General features: G+C 35.9%; 1 protein-coding gene across 1 annotated transcript in view; it reads right to left on the bottom strand.

Moving 5' to 3' along the window:
- LOC110106086 (KH domain-containing protein At4g18375) overlaps positions 1–19,040 on the bottom strand; it is a 39,745-nt gene extending 20,705 nt beyond the window's left edge. Inside the window, exons 1-4 of the mRNA XM_020835828.2 lie at positions 18,872–19,040; positions 8,694–9,342; positions 6,620–7,069; positions 6,259–6,504 (exon numbers count right to left, since the gene is read on the bottom strand). Coding sequence (XP_020691487.1) covers positions 6,259–6,504; positions 6,620–7,069; positions 8,694–9,341 — 1,344 coding nt within the window. The 5' untranslated portion in view covers position 9,342; positions 18,872–19,040. The remainder of the gene's footprint in view (positions 1–6,258; positions 6,505–6,619; positions 7,070–8,693; positions 9,343–18,871) is intronic.
- Positions 19,041–19,625: the final 585 nt, after the last annotated feature.

The raw sequence follows: 19,625 nt of genomic DNA on the forward strand, positions 1-19,625 counted from the left end.
CAATTCATCCAGAAAGTAATAAAATGTATTAAGGATTTAGAGGAATATTTTGGTAGCCATGATTAAAAAAAAAGCGTTGCAAAATATATTTCATGTCAAATGATTAAAGAAGAGTATCAAAGGCCAGGTGGTCAATTCAACCTTTACCAATACCTGAGTGGAAATTGTATAAAACTGCAATGGATTTTGTAATTGGATTATCCAAATCAAAACAAAGTGTCGATTCTATTTGGGTTATTATGAATCTATTAACAAAGTCCAATCATTTCTTACCAATCAACAAACCAATTCAATAAAAAAATTAGTAAAGAAATATGTTGAAATTGTGAGATTACATAAAGTTCCAAAATCTATAGTTTCTGATAGAGATGTCAAATTTACCTCTAAATTATGGAAAAAGATTCAAGAAGCCTTATGATAGGCTCATCAATGCATGGAAAGTTTATCATAGAAGGGGTCGTTGATCGTCGGCCACGATTGAGTCGTTATATTATTAGTTGTTATGTGTGTTGTATGTGATTTAATTTAGTTTGTGAACTTTTGCTTAATATTATGTTGTAAGCCCAAGTGCATTTATTTACTTTTCCGTAATGTTATGTTGAAAGCTCAAGGGCATTTGTGTTAATTGCCTCTCCTTATTTTCATTTTCAAAATTAGTTGGGAATTGGAAAAGCCACAACTCCTTCCCTTTCCCCATAGTTGGCCCACTCTTGGAACTCTTCATATTAATTAATGGGAAGTTGACCAATTAATTGCAAAGTTCACTTTTCTCTTTCCCAAAACTACTTTTCCATTTTCCAATCCCACTCTCTCCCATTCCCCTAAGCCCCACCACTCTAATTAACCTCACAACATTCCTAATCTCCTCCAAATAGCAAAAATTGTGGCCTCCCTCCATCCAGATTTCGGCCAGCATCTCTTTTTCTCCACTATGAAGCAAGACAAAAGGAAGGTACTACGGAGCAACCCTTTGAAGATCAACCGGTCAATACCACACGACATCTAAAGGAAGCTTCCCTGCGACACAAATACCTAAGTATTTCTACTCTTCATACATTTAAGTAGATATCTTTGAAGTCCAATTCTTTGTGACATCATTATTTTCATTTTAATTTAAATCTGCTAGCTTCTTAAATCATTGAGTGCATGGTTCTTATAGTGACTAATCTATGTTAAATGTTGAATCTTTTTTGCCAACCCATGTTAGCAAGTTATTGATTTGATTTATTCTTCTTGAATTCTAGAACTTTCGTTATGATTAATTGTTATTTGTGGATTGCCTTTCTTACTTGTTTTGAAGCATATTTTACACATCCCCATGATTAATAGGTGGCTGAGTATCATCAAATTGATGCATTAGTCCACCCGTCAATTGTCGTTGGTGACAATCAAATTCTCCATCATGATAGCTTCTTTCATTTGTTTATAGGCGTGTGACATGCTTTTCATATACATGTTGGTCGCATATTTCTTGTTGTCACCTCCAAACAACTCTTTATATATAGTACAACTTTTCATTGTGATTTGCATTTGACATAGACTTTATGAATTAGCTATGACATTCATTAAAGATTTTTGCACAATGACTTGTAGGTAGGTTGTCACATATCCTACAATTCATATTGGTTGTCGTTTATGGATGAGTCAAATCCAATATTACAAATCAATTATTGTGGTTCAAAAGCCTCCACATCATGACTTTACAATTAAACCAACTCTTTCACCATCTTTACTGATTTTAAATTCAACTTGTTTTTAATTTCATAATGCAAGTCTTCACATGCTAGTTCTGCATCACCTTAGGTAATAGACTGACCTTTAGCACTACACTTATTCCTCAGACGGATGGACAATCAGAAAGAATAATTCAGACTTTAGAGGATTTACTCGATTATGTGTATAGTATTTTGGTGGAAATTGGAAAATTCGTCTACCTTTAATAGAATTTGCCTATAATAATAGTTTCAAATCTAGTATTAAAATGACTCCATAAGAAGCTTATATGGGAAAAAGTGTAGGACACCTTTGTGCTGGGTAGAGATAGAACTTATTGCTCTATTTATGAGTTGCTCGTATTATGGGTCTTACAACTAGCCTTATGGGCGAGACTGACCAATAGATTTGGTTATGGAAAGGCTAACATCTATTGGAATGCTAGAAATTGATTTAGTAGGGATTACATTCATTGGAAAGACCGAGTGTTTTAATTCAATTGGGGCTTACTACTCTATTTTAAGAGTTGGCCGTAAGATTTGATATTCTAATATAATATAGCACCATTAGAGGCTATAATACTTTCTTTTAACATTTGAAGAATTAAACAAGTTCTTGCCTAAACAAAATGGATAGGAACTCAAAAAGGCATGTTGCACATAAGCTTAAAAAAGGCATTTCTGAAAAAAACATCATCCACAGAGGAATTTCTTCAATAAAAGGCCATGAGTTAACTTATAATTTAATCAATATATGTTTAGCTACTTGGTAATCAAATCTATCATTTAACATAGTATATAAGGATCATCATATGATATACATTTTGATCCTTAAATTGTAATAACATCTGAATTAACATGACTATCTAATGATCATGGACTGGTCTTGCAAAATAGATTTATATTGATAAGTTTATATTAATATTGAGATCAGCATACTTCCTCGCTTTCATTAGTATGATTTTATTTCAATAAATTGCCGCCATCAACAATCTAAATATCAGTGTGTTCCTTCTAATGCTTGCTCATTGAGGATATAAAATGTGTTTAATCCATGCATTACTGAGTATCAAGATATTCTAGCTAATAACAACTTGCCCTCATGGTACAAGTTAAATAAGCGAAATATCATGATCATCTTCTAACATTATATACAGCGAGCAAGTTCAAAAGCAAACATCTTCATTTCTTTTTTTTAATATATTAAATTAATTATATATGATCTATCATCATGTTTTTAGACTCACTTTAGTTATTTAATGGTCCTTTGTCAATTAAAACTTTGGCAACCTCCCAGCATCTCCCCCGCAGTCGTTGTCGGGTAGGCTAAAGCCTTTTTTGTCTTTCACAGACCAATCACAGATCAAGGGAACACGGGTCTTCATATAGTTCTTGCTCTTACCGATCGAATCAAAGATACAACGGACACAAGGTCTTCATATACTTTGTTCTTCCCAGCCAAATCTAAGACCAATGGAATGTGGGATCTTAAATACTTTCTATTCAAGCAAGAAAGATAATATAAGGTATACCTTTGTGCAGTTTTGTACCTCTCTGCAGCTATGAATTCGGACAAAGGCTCCTCTTTATATATATATACATTACATGTGTGTGTGGCTTTTTTTTTACAGAAAAAGGAAAGAGAGGGGAGTTGGACTAGTGAGAAGGGCTGTCAGCTATAGGTGGCTAGCAGAAATAGGATTTTTGACGGTAGGAGTTGATGGAGGTGGGTGAAAGAAAGGAAGAAGAAGAATGTAAAGAATTAGAAGAAGAAGGAAACGAAGAGAGGAAAAAGAAGAAGAAGAAAGAGGAGAGAAAGGAAGAAGAAAAAGAAGAAAAAAAATGAGATGATAGGGAAATGCGGTGGTGGCCGGCGGCTGGGCTGCAAGCCGTGCACGGGGAGCTAGTGTCGAAGGTGAGCAGGAGACTAGGTCGGGTTGTGTGTGGCTGAAGGGAAGAAGGGGGGTTCAACTTAGGATCGTGCACGCAAGAATGAGAGAGAGAAGATTGAGAAAGGTAGATGGGTTGCATGAGGATGGATTCGTGCATATTGGATGCGACGGATATGATTTTGGCTAAGGGTTTTAGCGTGTGAGTGCCATGAGTGGGGGAGAGATAGTGGTTAGTGGGGAGTTTCTCGTGCACATAAATTTTCAATTGTTGTCGATCGAAAACCCAAGCCAACATGGGTGTAGATTTTGGTTGTTTCAGTTGTCCCGAAGATGTCGGTGTTGTTCATTTTGTGAACAAACATTATTTCATCAATCTTGACATTTGGTCAACACATTTTGAACAATTATTGTGCAACGTCAAGTCATTCGCTCACCATTTTAGTGCAATTCAACTCAATACTGATATCGAGGTCAACAAAAAGGAGTTAATAATGTTTATATTCAAGTAATTAAGGATATGTATGTAGGAGTTGTTACTTGAGTTCAAACACAAGGCAATTTAACCAAGTATTTTCCTATTTTAGTTGTATTACATCAACGATCAACTTTAAGCCCATATCTTTTGCTTAATCATGGATGTTCTTACTAGATATTTGCAATAGGATGTATCCTAGTATATTATTTTTCTGATGATATTCTTCTTGTTGACAAGACTAGAGAGAAAGTTGAAAGAAAACTTTAATTATGGAGGTCAACCTTAGAGTTCAAAAGTTTTTGTTTGAGTAGATCTAAAACCGAATAAATGGACTATAATTTTCGTAGTGATAGCTAATAGGGGAATTAAACTTTGGGGAATAAAATCATTAAAAATAGTACATGTTTTAGATATCTCGGGTCTATTGTTTAAAGTGATGGTGAAATAGATGGGGATATTCTTAGTAGAATTCAAGTTGTATGGTTGAAGTGGAGGAATGCATCAGGTATGTTCAGTGATAGAAAAGTATCCCCCAAACTTAAGGGAAAATTATATAAGATGATAGTGAGACCTGCAATTCTTTATGGTGCAAAATGTTAACCATTATAAACAAAAAGAAAAAAATTTAGTTAAGTGTTGCAGAGATAAGGATGCTCAGGTGGATGAGTGACTTCACTCTTAGAGACAATGCGAAACGAGTATACATGTGATAAGGTTGGAGTAGCTCGAGTGGGAAATAAGATTAGAGAGAGTAGCCTTAGATGGTTTGGTTACATAAAACATTGGCCTTCTAATAACTCGATTAAGCGAGTAGATGTATTAGAATTGGCCAAATATATTAAGAAAGGTAGAGATAGGCCTAAAAAGACTTGGTTAAAAAGTATTAGAAATTACCTTTTTCTATTAGATTTCAATGAGAATTTAAAACTCAACAGGACATAATGGAGTAAAAGATTCATGTAGCCGACCCTATGTAGTGGGATAAAGGTTGATGTTGTTGTTATATATAATAATAATAAAATCCTTTTTCCCCTCCCTCTTCATGGAACTATTTTTTATTCATTTTCCAATGGAAGATCGCATCATACAATTTCAATTCCCTTAAGCAAAGTCCAATATATAAATTTATGTTTTACATACAATGTAAAATAGTGTAGAAGTTTCCAATCTATTTGACCAAAAGTAAACTATATATGAGCATCAAGCTACATACAAAACAAAACCAAGAAAATAATGACAAACAAATCATTATTTAACAAAAGTACAGAAGAACCAGTCTATAACAATAAAAATATAAAATTATTAATTTAAGAATGAGCAACAATGCCCCAACAAGAAAAGAAAAATGAAAGATCAGATACTAGTATGAAGAATAATTCACGGAAAAAAATCAATAGATGTAAGCATAAATAGAAAAAAAATGATAGTAGATGTCTGGCAAAGAATTTAATGGATAAGATGAGGAAACTAAAAGAACACATGCAAGCCTACACAAATGTCATAGCAATAACAAGATTTAAACGTGCCTCACCCAAAAGAAGAAAAAAATGGGCTCAACGACAAGAAAAAAAAAACAACCGTAATCATAAAACAATGATATATGTGAAAAAAGAGGATCAACTCTCTTTGCACTTCACAACTGAAGCATATGCTTCACTGCTCAAGTGTGTTCTTTCTATACAATTGAGCAATCATATGATTTTCCAAATATAATGAAATTTAGGAAAGGAGGCCTCACCAAGGTACCTATTCTTAGACCATTCACCAGGGTTTGCACAACTTGCTTACTTCATCTAGGCCTTCCTTTCTTGGTCTAATCTATAAATAAAATCCAAGATTCTTTACATTTTTTTCTAATCAATATAATCTGATTTTACTTTTCTCTAATAAAATTCCAGCCTTACCCTATTTTACTTTTCCAAGATTCTTTACACAATATATTCACTCAAAAAAAATAAAAAAAAAAAACATAATATATTCACTCGAATACAGCATGATCAATTTCTAAGTTACCCTGAATAAAATTCTTTTTCCGAAGTTGATGATTTTGAATTAAAAACACACTAATAACTATAGTCTCTTCTCAGTTCTTACATAGAATCAGCATAATTCTTCAGTTGAGATAATTAAATAAATAAAAGCAGGAGAACCTGCCAAAAATGGACGTAACAATGAATACCTGAACAAGCTCTTCATCATTAGCTGCATATTTTGGTTTGTCAGATTTTGAGAAAACATGAATATCCGCATGGGTACGACGCCTCATTTCTGTAATTACATCTCCACCTTTTCCAAGAATGCAACCAATTTTACTTGCGGGGACAAGAAGCCTTGTTGTGATTGTGCCTTTTTCAGCTACTTCGCTAGTTTTTCTTTGGAGTTGAAGAACAGCCTCAATGGTTGGAGAAATTGGATTTGCAGGACCCTAAATGCGTCAACAGAAAATAAAATGTCGCTATAGTTGACATCACAACGTGAACAGAAAGACAGGTACTAGAATGACACATATGGCACAGGATGACAGGAAGTAGAAGATTTACCTCCTTAGAAGAAACAATAATCACTCGTTCCTTAGCATCTGAATCAGTGTCCTCGACATGAATCCTAGCACCAGTTTGCTTCTCTAATTGTTTAACATTTGAACCACTTTTGCCAATTACACTGCCAATCTTCTCTGTAGCACACAAAATTTTTATGGAAAAATCTTCCAGAACTCCATTTCTGACAGCACCAAGGTTAAAACTGCTTGGGCCGTGACTAGATGATTCATTTCTATACCCATCAAACCATGATGTTGGTGGCGTATGGCGGGACAACATTGGACTTCCATGCGGCAAAGGAGGAGGTATTTCAGAACCTGATGGGTAGAGGTGTTGGGTACTTGCAGATATGATATCTTCTAAAGGAGGGTTATCTTTTCGTGGATGATGATGCAATAAAGTGGAAATCTCAAAAAGCGCCCTTCTAACATTGATTGGCTTACCAGATATCTAAAGAGTATCAATGCGTTAGCAAATAGCATGAGCAGGGCCAATCACACATAAGCAAGCTGGCAGATCATCCTGCTAGTTTGTTAAAACTAGCGGTAAGAACAAGTTCCCAAAGTAAGAAACTCCACAGAGATGGAATGCATGAAAATACAACACTCTTAGAAAACTGGCATATTATGCTTGTTCATCGATAAATCATGAATTATCCATTTTATTAAAAAAAACATGATATCACTGAAAACGGGACAATAATGAACTAACACTGCAATATAAATATAAAATAACTGATATAGGTGAAACCTGGAATCAAATTTTTATCAGACTACACTCTAAAATACAAAAAGGTATTTGTAAACCTTGTTACACATAAAAAGCTTGATAAGAGGGCGCCATGGAAACTAAAGAAAACAAGTGCCAACAATAGTTCAACATTTCAGAGTTCCGCAGTCAATAAGGTGCATATGAACATGTGAATTCATATCCGAAAACTTTAGAATGAATACCAAGGAGGCCAAAACATCTAAAATTGGCATTTTTCGTCTTCTTTCAAGGCTACAGGCATTTTTTAAACAGCACAAGTATCATAAACTCAGATATGTTTTCATCATACAAACCCTTAATAATTGCTAGACTATCCGTATTAGCTTCATTAACCCTTTATAACCAATTTCTAACATTAGTAACTAATTGTATCAGTTTAATTTCAACAAGTGTGCATCAAATTGAAACCTTTCAGGTGATACTACTTCTATGCACATATGTAAATAAAAGAAACATGTAAAAATCTCACTCTCACCCTCTACTTCTTACAAGAACTTTTAGATATAGAACAATGATCGAACAAATCTATGCACTATTAAAAACACGTAGTGACTATGTGTGATACCTGTCAATATCAATACACAGTAGAATGCAAGTGAGATGCTACTTAATTTATATGTATTGCCAACGTTAACTACTTGTCAACTTATATAGATGCTGTAATGAACCAAACCCCACATATCCAACTTGTAAGTAGGAAGAACTAGGGCCATCGAGACTTTCAAGAGCGAGGTGAAAGGGAGGGAAAGAACAAAGGGAACAAGTAGGAGCAGAGGGATGGTGAAGAGGATGTAAAGAGGTAAAAGACTACATTGGTTGTTCATAACATTTAGCTTATTAGGTAAAACAAAAAAGGAATAGGACACGATTGAGAGGATGTATGGAGATATACGATGTCAAAAATAAGGGTTGCAGCAGTTGCTCATACTATGTGGCTCACTAGCATTGTCATCAAACAAATGCAAAATAGTGAACTTTAAAAACTGAAATGCATCAATAGTGTGAGATGCTTGCAAAAGTAGAAAAGCACTTGAGGATACCAAATAACTTACAATTCTAATTTTATAATCATCATCATAGTCCTTAGTCTTGCCTTAACTATTTACTGTTGGGTTTGATGAATCCTACTTCTTAAACATTTCTACTGACTGGTGCATGTGGTGCTACTTTCAAAGCTTCTACCAAGTTACAATCCCATAGAAATAGCGCACCAATCATAGAGAAATTCAATAAATATCTATCCAATTACTAATTGAATGATAGACGGTAAATAAACCAAAAGTGGATCAAAAAAGGATTTTACCTGAACTAGTTCATCGGATCTCAAAGCACAAGGTGGAAGGTCCTTTGAAGGTAAGATGCGAATGTGCGCACTAGTATCCAGCTGTAATTTTTTAATAACATTTCCACCCTTTCCAAGAAGGCAGCCAATTTGAATTTGAGGGACAAGAATACATGCAATCACATCATCATTGGGCTCGGTGTTCTCATGCACCACTCCGCCGCGCATATACTCATCTGCAGCAATCCTATCATGAATTTTTAGGAGAGCATCCTGAGCTGGACAATGTGGCTTCATATCTAGATTACCACCTCCAAAAGGATCATCACTGACAGTATTTTCGCTTTTATTATTTTTGTCTACTTCTTGTTGAACATAACTGAATATAATAATAGCTCTCTCATCAGCGCCAGGAATGGCATCAACAACTCTTATCTTTGCATGGGTCTCTTTTCTCAAAGCATTAACTATATCACCACCTTTCCCAAGAACGCTACCAATTTTCTTGACAGGGCAGAGTATGCGATACAGAGTATCAATGGTCTTAGCATTATGGCCATCATTAGTGTTGTGCCTCTTGTGCCTCCCGTTATCCAATTCCGAGTTGGATCGTTTTTTGGAACCACCTGGCTTGTAATTCCCATAAGCTACTTGCCTTTCATCATCCATACTACAAGGAGATTGAAAACTTTAAAATAGCCAAGGCCAAAAAGTCTAGATGCAAATATAATCCATCAATAAAAGGCAGTTCGAATAAACTAGAAAGTTACTAAATAATTTAACGTTCAAGAATAACATGAAAAACAAATTATAATAAAAGAATCGAGGCAAAGAAATAAATAGTCAAACTAGTTTTGGTTTGCCAAAATTTAAAAAAAAAAGCACTAACAGCGTGCTTTCAACAACAAGGAGAAGCCAACTTAAGCAAGGACTGCCCAAGGAACCAAAACATAAGAAAATGTCAAATATTCAAAACAAGAAATCATGTCTAAATTTGACTTCTCCAATTTTTTTTAAATAAATATATCCACAAAAACATTACTTGTTAGCAAGAGTAAGGGGTTGTTTGGCAATGGGATTTATGCCCAATTTGAGCACGACAAGTTTTATGGCGCCGTTGGAAGTTACGGCCAAATAAATCGTCCATCTCGTTGTTTTTACGGTAAATCCCAGATTTTCTAAATCCTACAGTTCGGTGGATTTAACATTTCACCGCGCGAGAGGGGGGAATATGAGAGTAGACAGCATAGTAGATAACATACCTGCTGGCTCCAAACGTCAAGTTGTTGTCGCGCCATTCCCTTACAATGCGATCTCAATCCTCTCCATATCCCTCTGTCGAAGGCACCCGCTCTTTCTTCATCCACTCCTTCGTATTTTAAGGACCCAATAGTTCGTCCAGTTACCACATCTCCATAGATGATGTAGGCGGGGGGGGTTTCAAAACAAGTAGAGTTGAAATTTTATAAGTTCTACTTCAGCCAACTCATTAATGAGCCTCTTCTTATGTTTCAGCTCATAAATGCTTTTCCACTACTTAGTTCAGCTCATAATTTGTGTGTTTATTGCCAAATCTAGATTCATTCCCCTTTGGTTTCTTCTTGTGTCTCTTTGATTTCTCCACTAGAACCTCTTCTCCTTCCCTTTGTCTTTTCATTTCCTTGCGCTTGTTGTTTTCCTGTGCTTTGTCCCTTGGGTTTCCGAATTTGGCTGCTTGGTTCCTGTGCTTTTCCCCCTTGGTTCCGTGGTTGGCTGCTAGTTTCCTGTGCTGGGTGGCTTTCCCGTGCCTTGCGCTTTGATTCCCACGGCTGCTGCTAGGTTCCACGGGCTGGCTGCTTTGGCTCTTGCGGCTGGCTGTTCGGTTCTGCTGGTTCTGTGAATCCCTTCCTCTGTTTTGCTGTGCCGTTTGGGAAATGTTGAAGTAGCTGTTGGCTTTTTATTTCCATAAATTCTAATTGGTTTATTTGGAGTTTTAGTGGCTGTTTGTATTCCTTCTATTGCCTATAAATATAAGTTTGTAAGGAGTTTATGTGAGTTTATAATGTGATTTTTGGAAGCCATAACCTGCGGGTTTGTTGTTTGGAAAAGTTTGCGAGCTTTGTCCAACTTCCCTCTTTCCTTCCCTCTTTGAGAAAGCTTGCGAGCTTGTCTCCACTTCGTCTTGGCTTCTAACCTCTTTCTTCTATCTACAAGTGACCACCCCACCTATATCCTTCTTCTAATGGAATGAAGCATCATTAGGTTCTGTTTTATGGTTCAATTGTGTCATGTTATCAATGTTTTAAGTCGTCTTCATGTCGTCAAAGTTTGTAAGCGTCTTGTAAGTTCTTTTATAATAGTAATGTTGTGTTTTGTTTTGTGCAAATATTGTCATGATTGTCGCTTTATCTTATGTTATTTTTGTAGTGTTTTGAGTATCTTTTAAGTTATAGGAAGAATTTCATTTGCTTGCAAAAATTTGGGTCCCTACCCAAATTTTTGCTTACATCAATAGATCTACTGCACTTCGCGTCCAGTGTCTCGACTTGTTCACCTCGCAGTATGACTCCCGAAAGCTGTCGAGGAACTCCCGCAATTGGTAAGTTTTCCTTCTTTGTTCTCAAGCCCGCTCTCGTCAATGACTGCATCCGACACTCACATAATTTGTTTTGTTGCATGTCTTAAATATTTCTTGCTATGACGTTTTCATGTAAACAGCACCTGGGTTAGGGGTTCTTATTTCCGGTTTCGTAGGTTTAATTTGTCATCAATTGTTCAATTTTTTTACTATTTTGTTGATTTCCTATGAACGCACAGATTGATTTGGAAAGGGATTTGTACAATGAAGAAATTGATTAGAGTTGTTAATTATTTTGCAGTAATTATTAAATCAAATTATTATATATGATTGTGGGTTTCGAGACAAATGTATGTCAATATTTAGAAGTGGCAATGGGGATTCTTAGATTCTCTGAGATGGTTTTTCTTTATTGAACATTGTTGTGCTTTTCTGTATAGAAGTTTGAACTAATTTAAAATGAATTTTTTCGAAAATGCTCATGTATGTACTAAGATTTTTTGCTTTAAACATCATGATCATATCATAGATTGAATATTAGGGGATTTCATTATGAGTACATGGAGGACACCCCGGCTAGTAGAAAGTCCGCAACATGGCGGTGTAGATATAGCTTGGATCAACTCGACCAAACGAAGAAAGAGCGGCAAAAACAAATTACAAAAACCAGTGCCATGTTCTCTTCCTAAGAGGCCCGGAAAAAAACTTACGACCTAATCCTATTTGAAAGTTTAAATGATTTGAGTGATAGAGAATCTTCAAATGTCATCTATCTACCATCTAGAGACACTCCGCATCAACACAAAACAAATGCTGATAATGGTGGTATATTTTCATTTCTTGAATCATGTCTTTTAAAACATTTATTCCATAATCAAAGCACTACTACATAGTACATACAAACACAAGTTATTACTTGTGCTGCGATGAATAAGCAATTTTTGAAGGGGAAGTCTACATAAGGAGACAGAGAGGAAAATATATCAATTCATACGAGAGCACCAAAGTCTAGTAACAAATCACCAAGTGGCCAAAACACCATAACGTTATCCTAGCAGAGCTACTAATGGAACAATTTTTGTGTGGGAACATCACCATTAGAGGTTTGAAGAAGGAAGCGTAGTATGAGATAGTTCAGTGCTTGAATCGTCGACTAGGCACAAACCACATGAAGTCTGTTATTATGATATGTTATAAGAATATGAAATCTAATTTTTGCATGTTATACCAACTTTCAAATCATAGTGGTTGGGGATGGGACGAGAATCTCCATTTGCATATTGTGACAGACAAAGTTTGGGACGAAATTCTACAAGTTATTCTATAACTATAAGTCATTAGGTTTTAAATAACATGTTGAAATTCTTTAATTTGTAAACCATCTTTTGTAAGCCGAAGCTCGCAAGGTTTCATAGGAATCCCTTTCATCAATACAGTATCTTTGAAAAAGTTTGTGGGGATAACATTGTGATAGGCACAACTGCACGTTCCAGCCATAATGTGAATCGGCCTCAGCCAATGGAAGAACAGGATAGCCAATCAGTTAGTGATGACTTCATGCGAGCTAATGAAATAAGTTTTGATGATAATGTGTACACAAACGATCAACAAGGATACCTTGACACCAACGAAGATGCAAATGATTAGCCAAGTGCGGCCCAATGAGTAGAAGTAAACATTCTTCAGATGATGTAAGTAGACCAAACCAACGTACTAAAAAAGGGCAGGTAAAACGAATGAAAGTTGTAGCTCAACATAACAAGAACACTGAAAGTTCCTTTCCAAATATGAGAAAATGTGTCCAGTGACTATCGATGAATGTTTAGATAAGTTGGGTAGCATTGAGAAAATCTCCACGAAGGCTATACTTGTTGTTCATGACGCTTCGATGGAAAACCAGGAGAATAAAAGTACTTTGATGAGATGGAATGGTGATTTACTACGATGGATTGAGGGAGTGCTTAGTCGCCACCCACGTTACTACGTAGCACCGGCTAGGCTCCCTTGAGTTTGAAGTTGTGTTACCTTACACCATATTACTTCTTTACATCTTTGTCAATGTGTTATGTTATGCTAGCTTTGTAGATCAAATTTGTTATGTTAGTGCCGCATTGTTTTCTTAGAGTACACCTTCACCTGTAAAAGAATTTTTTTTCAAATAGTTGATTTATTCTACTTCAAAATTCCTTTATTATTATTTTCATAGTTTTTGTATCATCTTCTTAAAATGTGCAACAAGAAGTATGATGTCGAACTATGTCCAATGTGAACTAATTAATTAATTCAATTTCATGCTTAGGGAGAACATTTGGGTAGGTAATGAACTTAGTGAGTACCTAATGTCCATCACTGATGAAGATTGTTCAGACAAGGATGCGCCCAGAATGAAAAGACCCATTTACAATAGGGTATATACTGGACAGCAATACGTAGTTGATATTCTGTCCGGGCATCCACTATGAGCATACAATTGTTTTAGACTTCCAGCAAAGTCATTTAGGCAGTTGAAGGATTTACTGGTTTCTCGTGGACTATTAAGGGATACTCAATGCATAGGGGTAGTCAATTGGCTATTTTTCTACGTGGGGATTGCACACGCACATTCGTACAGACAACTTTGTGAATTCTATCAAGACTCACTTGAGACAGTGGGTTGTTATTTTAATTTGGTGAGCCATTGTATCATTGGCATAAGAGTTTATTAAATTACCTAGTGCAGATTTTGATTGTCATTCATTCATACGGTTCAACGCACAGTTCTACCTTTTTTTTCAAAATGCTCTCGGTGCAATTGATGGTATACACATTCCAGCTATTATGGATAAGGAGTTACAAAACACATATCAAAATAGAAAAGGTTTTACTTCACATAATGTAATGGCGGTTGTATCATTTGATTGTCAGTTTGTCTGCATTGCCTCTGGTTGGGAGGGGCCTGTAACTGATATGCGGGTACTACGATGGGCGGTAGAGAAAGGAGACTTCACAGTTCCCCAAGGTAAATATTACTTAGTAGACTCTGGATATGCAAACACAAAAAAGCTTATGGTACCGTTCAGAGGATTTTGGTGCTATCTATGTGAGTACCGTGGGCAAAGATCTTGTAGATACTCTGCAAAACAAGAACTTCACAATCATCGACATGCCCAATTACATAACATACTAGAGTGAACATTTGGTATTTGTAAAGAGATGTTTCAAGTGCTAAACTAAAATGAGACAATTTCCTTTGGAAGTGAAGGCTGATATTGTACTTGCTTATGTTGTGCTGTATAATTTTATAGGACGTTATCATAGACACGAGACGTACTTCAACATGTCCCAAACTGAGATGCAACATGATAGCGAATTGGGTGAAGTACAGACAAATGATGAGCACCCTAACATGCACACAACTATTGGGGAGAGAATTCATGGTGAATCAGTTAGGCATTCAATTGCCATCGGCTTATGGGAAGCACAACTATTATTGTAGTTTCATTTGCTAAAAATTTAATTTACTTTCATATGCTATTTACTAATGAGAATAAATATTTACAAGCATTCAATCAACGACATCGATCATCGTGACTGCAATCCGTACTTTCAAAGATGGACACCTTCATTGTCTTATTATTATATGCTATAGTAATGTTGCTTTAGATTTTTATTGTGTTCTAGTGTAGTCCACATCTCCATCAAGTTTTTCTTTGTAATGTCAATTCTATAATGATTTTGGTACTTTGCAGCATTCAAATTTTTAATATTAAAATTTTAGTCACTATGAGAATAGATGAATTTTAAATATAATTCATATTAAAAATAACCGCATTAAATCTTGGATTACATTGCCAAACAGACAGCTCCACTAGATTTAACAGGATTTAACACTCAGGTTGTCAAACAATTTTTAGGATTTAACTTTAGCAAGATTTACTAAATCCGGATTTATAGGATTTAGTAAATCCTATTCAAGTTAAATCATGCTTGTTGCCAAACAGCCTCTAAATGCACTACCCAAGTAATAACATGGAAAAATAAAAAATAAAAAACTAACCTAGTCATAACACAGAAAAATAACAACGCCAATCATGGTTACGAATTTATGTTAGAACGTTATGTATGAAAAGCAAACCACAATAAGCTTACTTCCTAAAAGTTAAGGTATCAATACCCTCAAAACAAGCAGGAAAAGCAAGCTCTAGAAAGAAGCCAGGTAAAACTCAAAAATAAAAAATAAAAAAGACAAGCAATACACCAATTATAATGCCAACACAGAATAAATCAATCATTAATAATATATTTAAAAGTTACAAGTCTTTCAGCACTCCATATCTAGACAGATCACTACATTGTAACAAATTTTTTTCTAAGCAATGTATCGAAATACATCACTCATAGAGTGTGCATTCAATATTCCCAACTTCGAAACTTCAAGGCCCTCATCTTCATAACTACTCAACGGCAGTCTAATTGTTTCCTATCGTATGCAGTGTCATGCAGAAAACACATCAATTTAAGCAAGAAGCTTCACAAATGAAACTTGAAGCTGGGGGCCTAGGGTTTGGGGTTTTAGCCAACCCAATGCTCCACTTGCTAATAGAACATAATAGAGATGCTCGCGATGTTTGTCAAACGAATCGCCTAAATGGGAGTGAATAAGAAATAACCTTACTTTGAGGAACAAAAGCTCGAGTCACCCATCTTTGAAAACCCTAAGCAGAAAATTTTCATTGATGAAGAAAAGAGAGCGAATAAAAGCAAGAAAACAAAACACACCTTGGAACGAGAGGCGTAGGCGTTTTCCCTCCGCAGTTGCGACAACAACAATTGTTTTGGAATTCCAGCAAAGGCATTTAGGCAATTGAAGGGTTTACTGGTTTCTCATGGACTCCGAAGGTATACTTGATGCATATGGGTAGATAAACAATTGGCTATTTTTCTATGGGGGGTTGCACACACACATTCGTACAGATAACTTTGTGAATTAAATCAACGCTCACTTGAGACAGTGAGTCTTTATTTTAATTTGGTGCTTAGATTCATTGTATCATTGTCAAAAGAGTTTATTAAATTACCTCGTGCAGATTTTGACTGTCATCCATTCGTACGGTTCAACGCACAGTTCTACCCTTTTTCTCAAAATGCTCTTGGTACAATTGACAGTACATACATTTCAGATATTGTGAGTAAGAAGTTACAAAATAGATATCAAAATATAAAAAGGTTTTACTTCGCATAATGTAATGGCGGTTGTGTATCATTTGATCATCAATTTGTCTACATTACCTCTGGTTGGGAGGTGCCTGTAGCTAATATGCGGGTACTATGATGAGCAGTGAAGAAAGGAGACTTCACAGTTTCCCAAGGTAAATATTACTTAGTAGACTTTGGATATGCAAACACAGAAAAGCTTATGGCACCATTTAGGGGATTTCGGTGCCATCCAAGTAAGTACCATGGGCAAATATCTCATAGATACTCAGCGGAACAAAAGCTTTACAATCTGATAGGAAACACTTGCGTTCGCAAGTAACCTAACCAAAATCGGCGAACATTCAACAGCAAAACTGCTGTCCGCAGCAGAAAATAGCATAAATCTGTTGTTTACAGCAGAAAAAACAGCAAATTCCACAAGGAAATCTGAGAGAAAACTCAAAGAAAAGCTTGTATTCCACTCGTCGATGAATAAAATAGCAAAGATACAATTGATCCTCAATTCGAGAGGAGGATCGATCTCTCCCAAATCTCTAGACGCCGCTAGAGCCCAAAGAAAACCTAAATCTAAGAGATCTCAAATTTCAGCCAAATTCAAGATGCCCAAACCCTAGGAAAAACATATATTTAATGCAAACAAATCAAAAGGAATTCCCTAAACAGTCCCTACATTCAAATTTCCCTCTTAACTCCCCAAAATTCCTTTCCTATTTGGCTCCCACACGCCGTGCGGCTCGCTCGGCATTCCAGCGGGCGGAAATTTCTTCCGCCCTGTTCGTGCCTGAGCCTAGATTGATAGATTAGATTGATGTCCAGTGGACCGGTCTAACACAATCATCGGCATGCCCAATTACATAACACAGCAGAGCAAACATTTGATATTTGTAAAGAGAGGATTCAAGTGCTAACTAAAATGAGATAATGTCCTTTAAAAGTGCAGGCTGATGTACTTTCTTGTATTATGCTGCATAATTTCATAGGGCGTTATCCTAGACACGACATGTACTTCAACATGTCCCAAATTGAGATCCAATGTGATAGCAAATTGGGTGAAGTGCAGACAAATGATGAGCACCCTAACATGCACACAACAAATGGGGAGAGAATTAAGGGTGAATCAGTTAGGCATTCAATTTCCATCGGCTTATGGGAAGCACGGGATTTACTACATTTACCTTTGCTAAAATTTAATTTATTTTCATATGCTATTTACTAATGAGAATAAATATTTACAAGCACTCAATCAACGACGTCGATCATCGTGACTGCAATCCGTACTTTCAAAGACGGACACTTTTATTGTCTTATTATTATATATTATAGTGATGTTGCATTAGGTTTTTATAGTGTTCTACTGTAGTCCACATCTCCATCAAGTTTTCCTTCATAATGTCAATTATGTAATGATCTTGGTACTTTGCAACATTCAAATTTTTAATATTAAAACTTTAGTCACTATGAGAATAGATGAATTTTAAATATAATTCATATTACAAATAATTGTCTTAAATCCTAGATTACATTGTCAAACAGCTCCACTTGATTTAACGGGATTTGCACTCATGTTACCAAACAGTTTTTAGGATTTAACTTTAGCAAGATTTACTAAATCTGGATTTACAGGATTTAGTAAATCCTATTCAAGTTAAATCGTGCTTGTAGCCAAACAGCCCTTAAATGCACTACCCTAGTAATAACATGGAAAAATAAAACATAAAAAACTAACCTAGTCATAACACAGAAAAATAACAACGCCAATCATGTTTAAGAATTTATGTTAGAACGTTATGTACGAAAAGCAAACCACGGTAAGCTTACTTCCTAAAAGTTATGGTATCAATACCCTCAAAACAAGCAGGAAAAGCAAGGTCTAGAAAGAAGCCAGGTAAAACACACACAAAAAAAAAAAAGACAAGCAATACACCAATTATAGTGCCAACACAGAATAAATCTATCATTAATAATATATTTAAAAGTTACAAGTCTTTCAGCACTCCATATCTAGACAGATCACTATCCTGTAACATTTTTTTTTTCTAAGCAATGTATCGAAATACATCACTCATAGAGTACGCATTCAATATTCCCAACTTCTAAACTTCAATGCCCTCATCTTCATAACTACTCAACGGCAGTCTAATTGTTTCCTATCGTATGCAGTGTCATGCAGAAAACACATCAATTTAAGCAAGAAGCTTCACAAACGAAACTTGAAGCTGGGGACCTAGGGTTTGGGGTTTTAGCCAGACCAATGCTCCACTTGCTAATAGAATATAATAGCGATGCTTGCGCTGTTTGTCAGACGAATCGCCTAAAAGGGAGCGAATAAGAAATAATCTTACTTTCAGGAATAAAAGCTCGAGTCACCTATCTTTCAAAACCCTAAGCAGAAAATTTTCATTGATGAAGAAAAGAGGGCGAATAAAAGCAAGACAACAAAACACACCTCGGAACGAGAAGCGTAGGCGTTTTCCCTCAGTTGCTACAGCAGCAGGAATTGAAAGAGAGAGGGACAGAGGGTAAGAGAGTAAGCTCGTACTGGGAAGAAAGTGGAGTGGGGGCGACGAGAAATGGAGAGAACGGATGAAGAGCTCGCCTACTTGGCTTGGTTCGGTGAATCACAGTAATCGATTTTATTAACCCAAGTTGTGAACCAGGCGTGCAAAGGAAAAGATTTGTTAGGGCATTGGAGCCCAGCCCAGCTCGAACCACTTCCAATTTGGGCTTAAATTAAATTAATTAATTAATTTTAAATTGTAATTTGAATTTAATTTTATGAGTTGGCTTATTTATTATTGATACATCCTCAAGATGGAAACTTCCAAAATTAAAATTGGAACCATTCGAACTCTCATTTCAACAAACTTATAATCAATTTGAGTGTCCTGGAAATACGAACCCAACGACACCAAATTCGACTCAATCTGAGCCCAAATGAGTCCAAATCAATAACCCGAAATGTTGTTGGAAGGTTCGAACCACAATTTGGATTACCAAACCGTTTCCAAACATTACGCGCTTATAGTCAAATCGAGCAGCTTAACGAGACGAATCCAACGAGCCCAAGATCGCGGAATTCCGACATTATTAAGACCTTCAAATGTCCAACAAATGATCCACGATCGAGGGATTTAATATCGGTCGTCCATCCAATCACTCTCCATTTACCTTGATCTCTCACCTATTTACGAGTCATGTCA

This window comes from Dendrobium catenatum, unplaced genomic scaffold (genome assembly GCF_001605985.2).
Source record: "Dendrobium catenatum unplaced genomic scaffold, ASM160598v2 fragScaff_scaffold_1497, whole genome shotgun sequence".
Lineage (NCBI taxonomy): Eukaryota > Viridiplantae > Streptophyta > Magnoliopsida > Asparagales > Orchidaceae > Dendrobium > Dendrobium catenatum.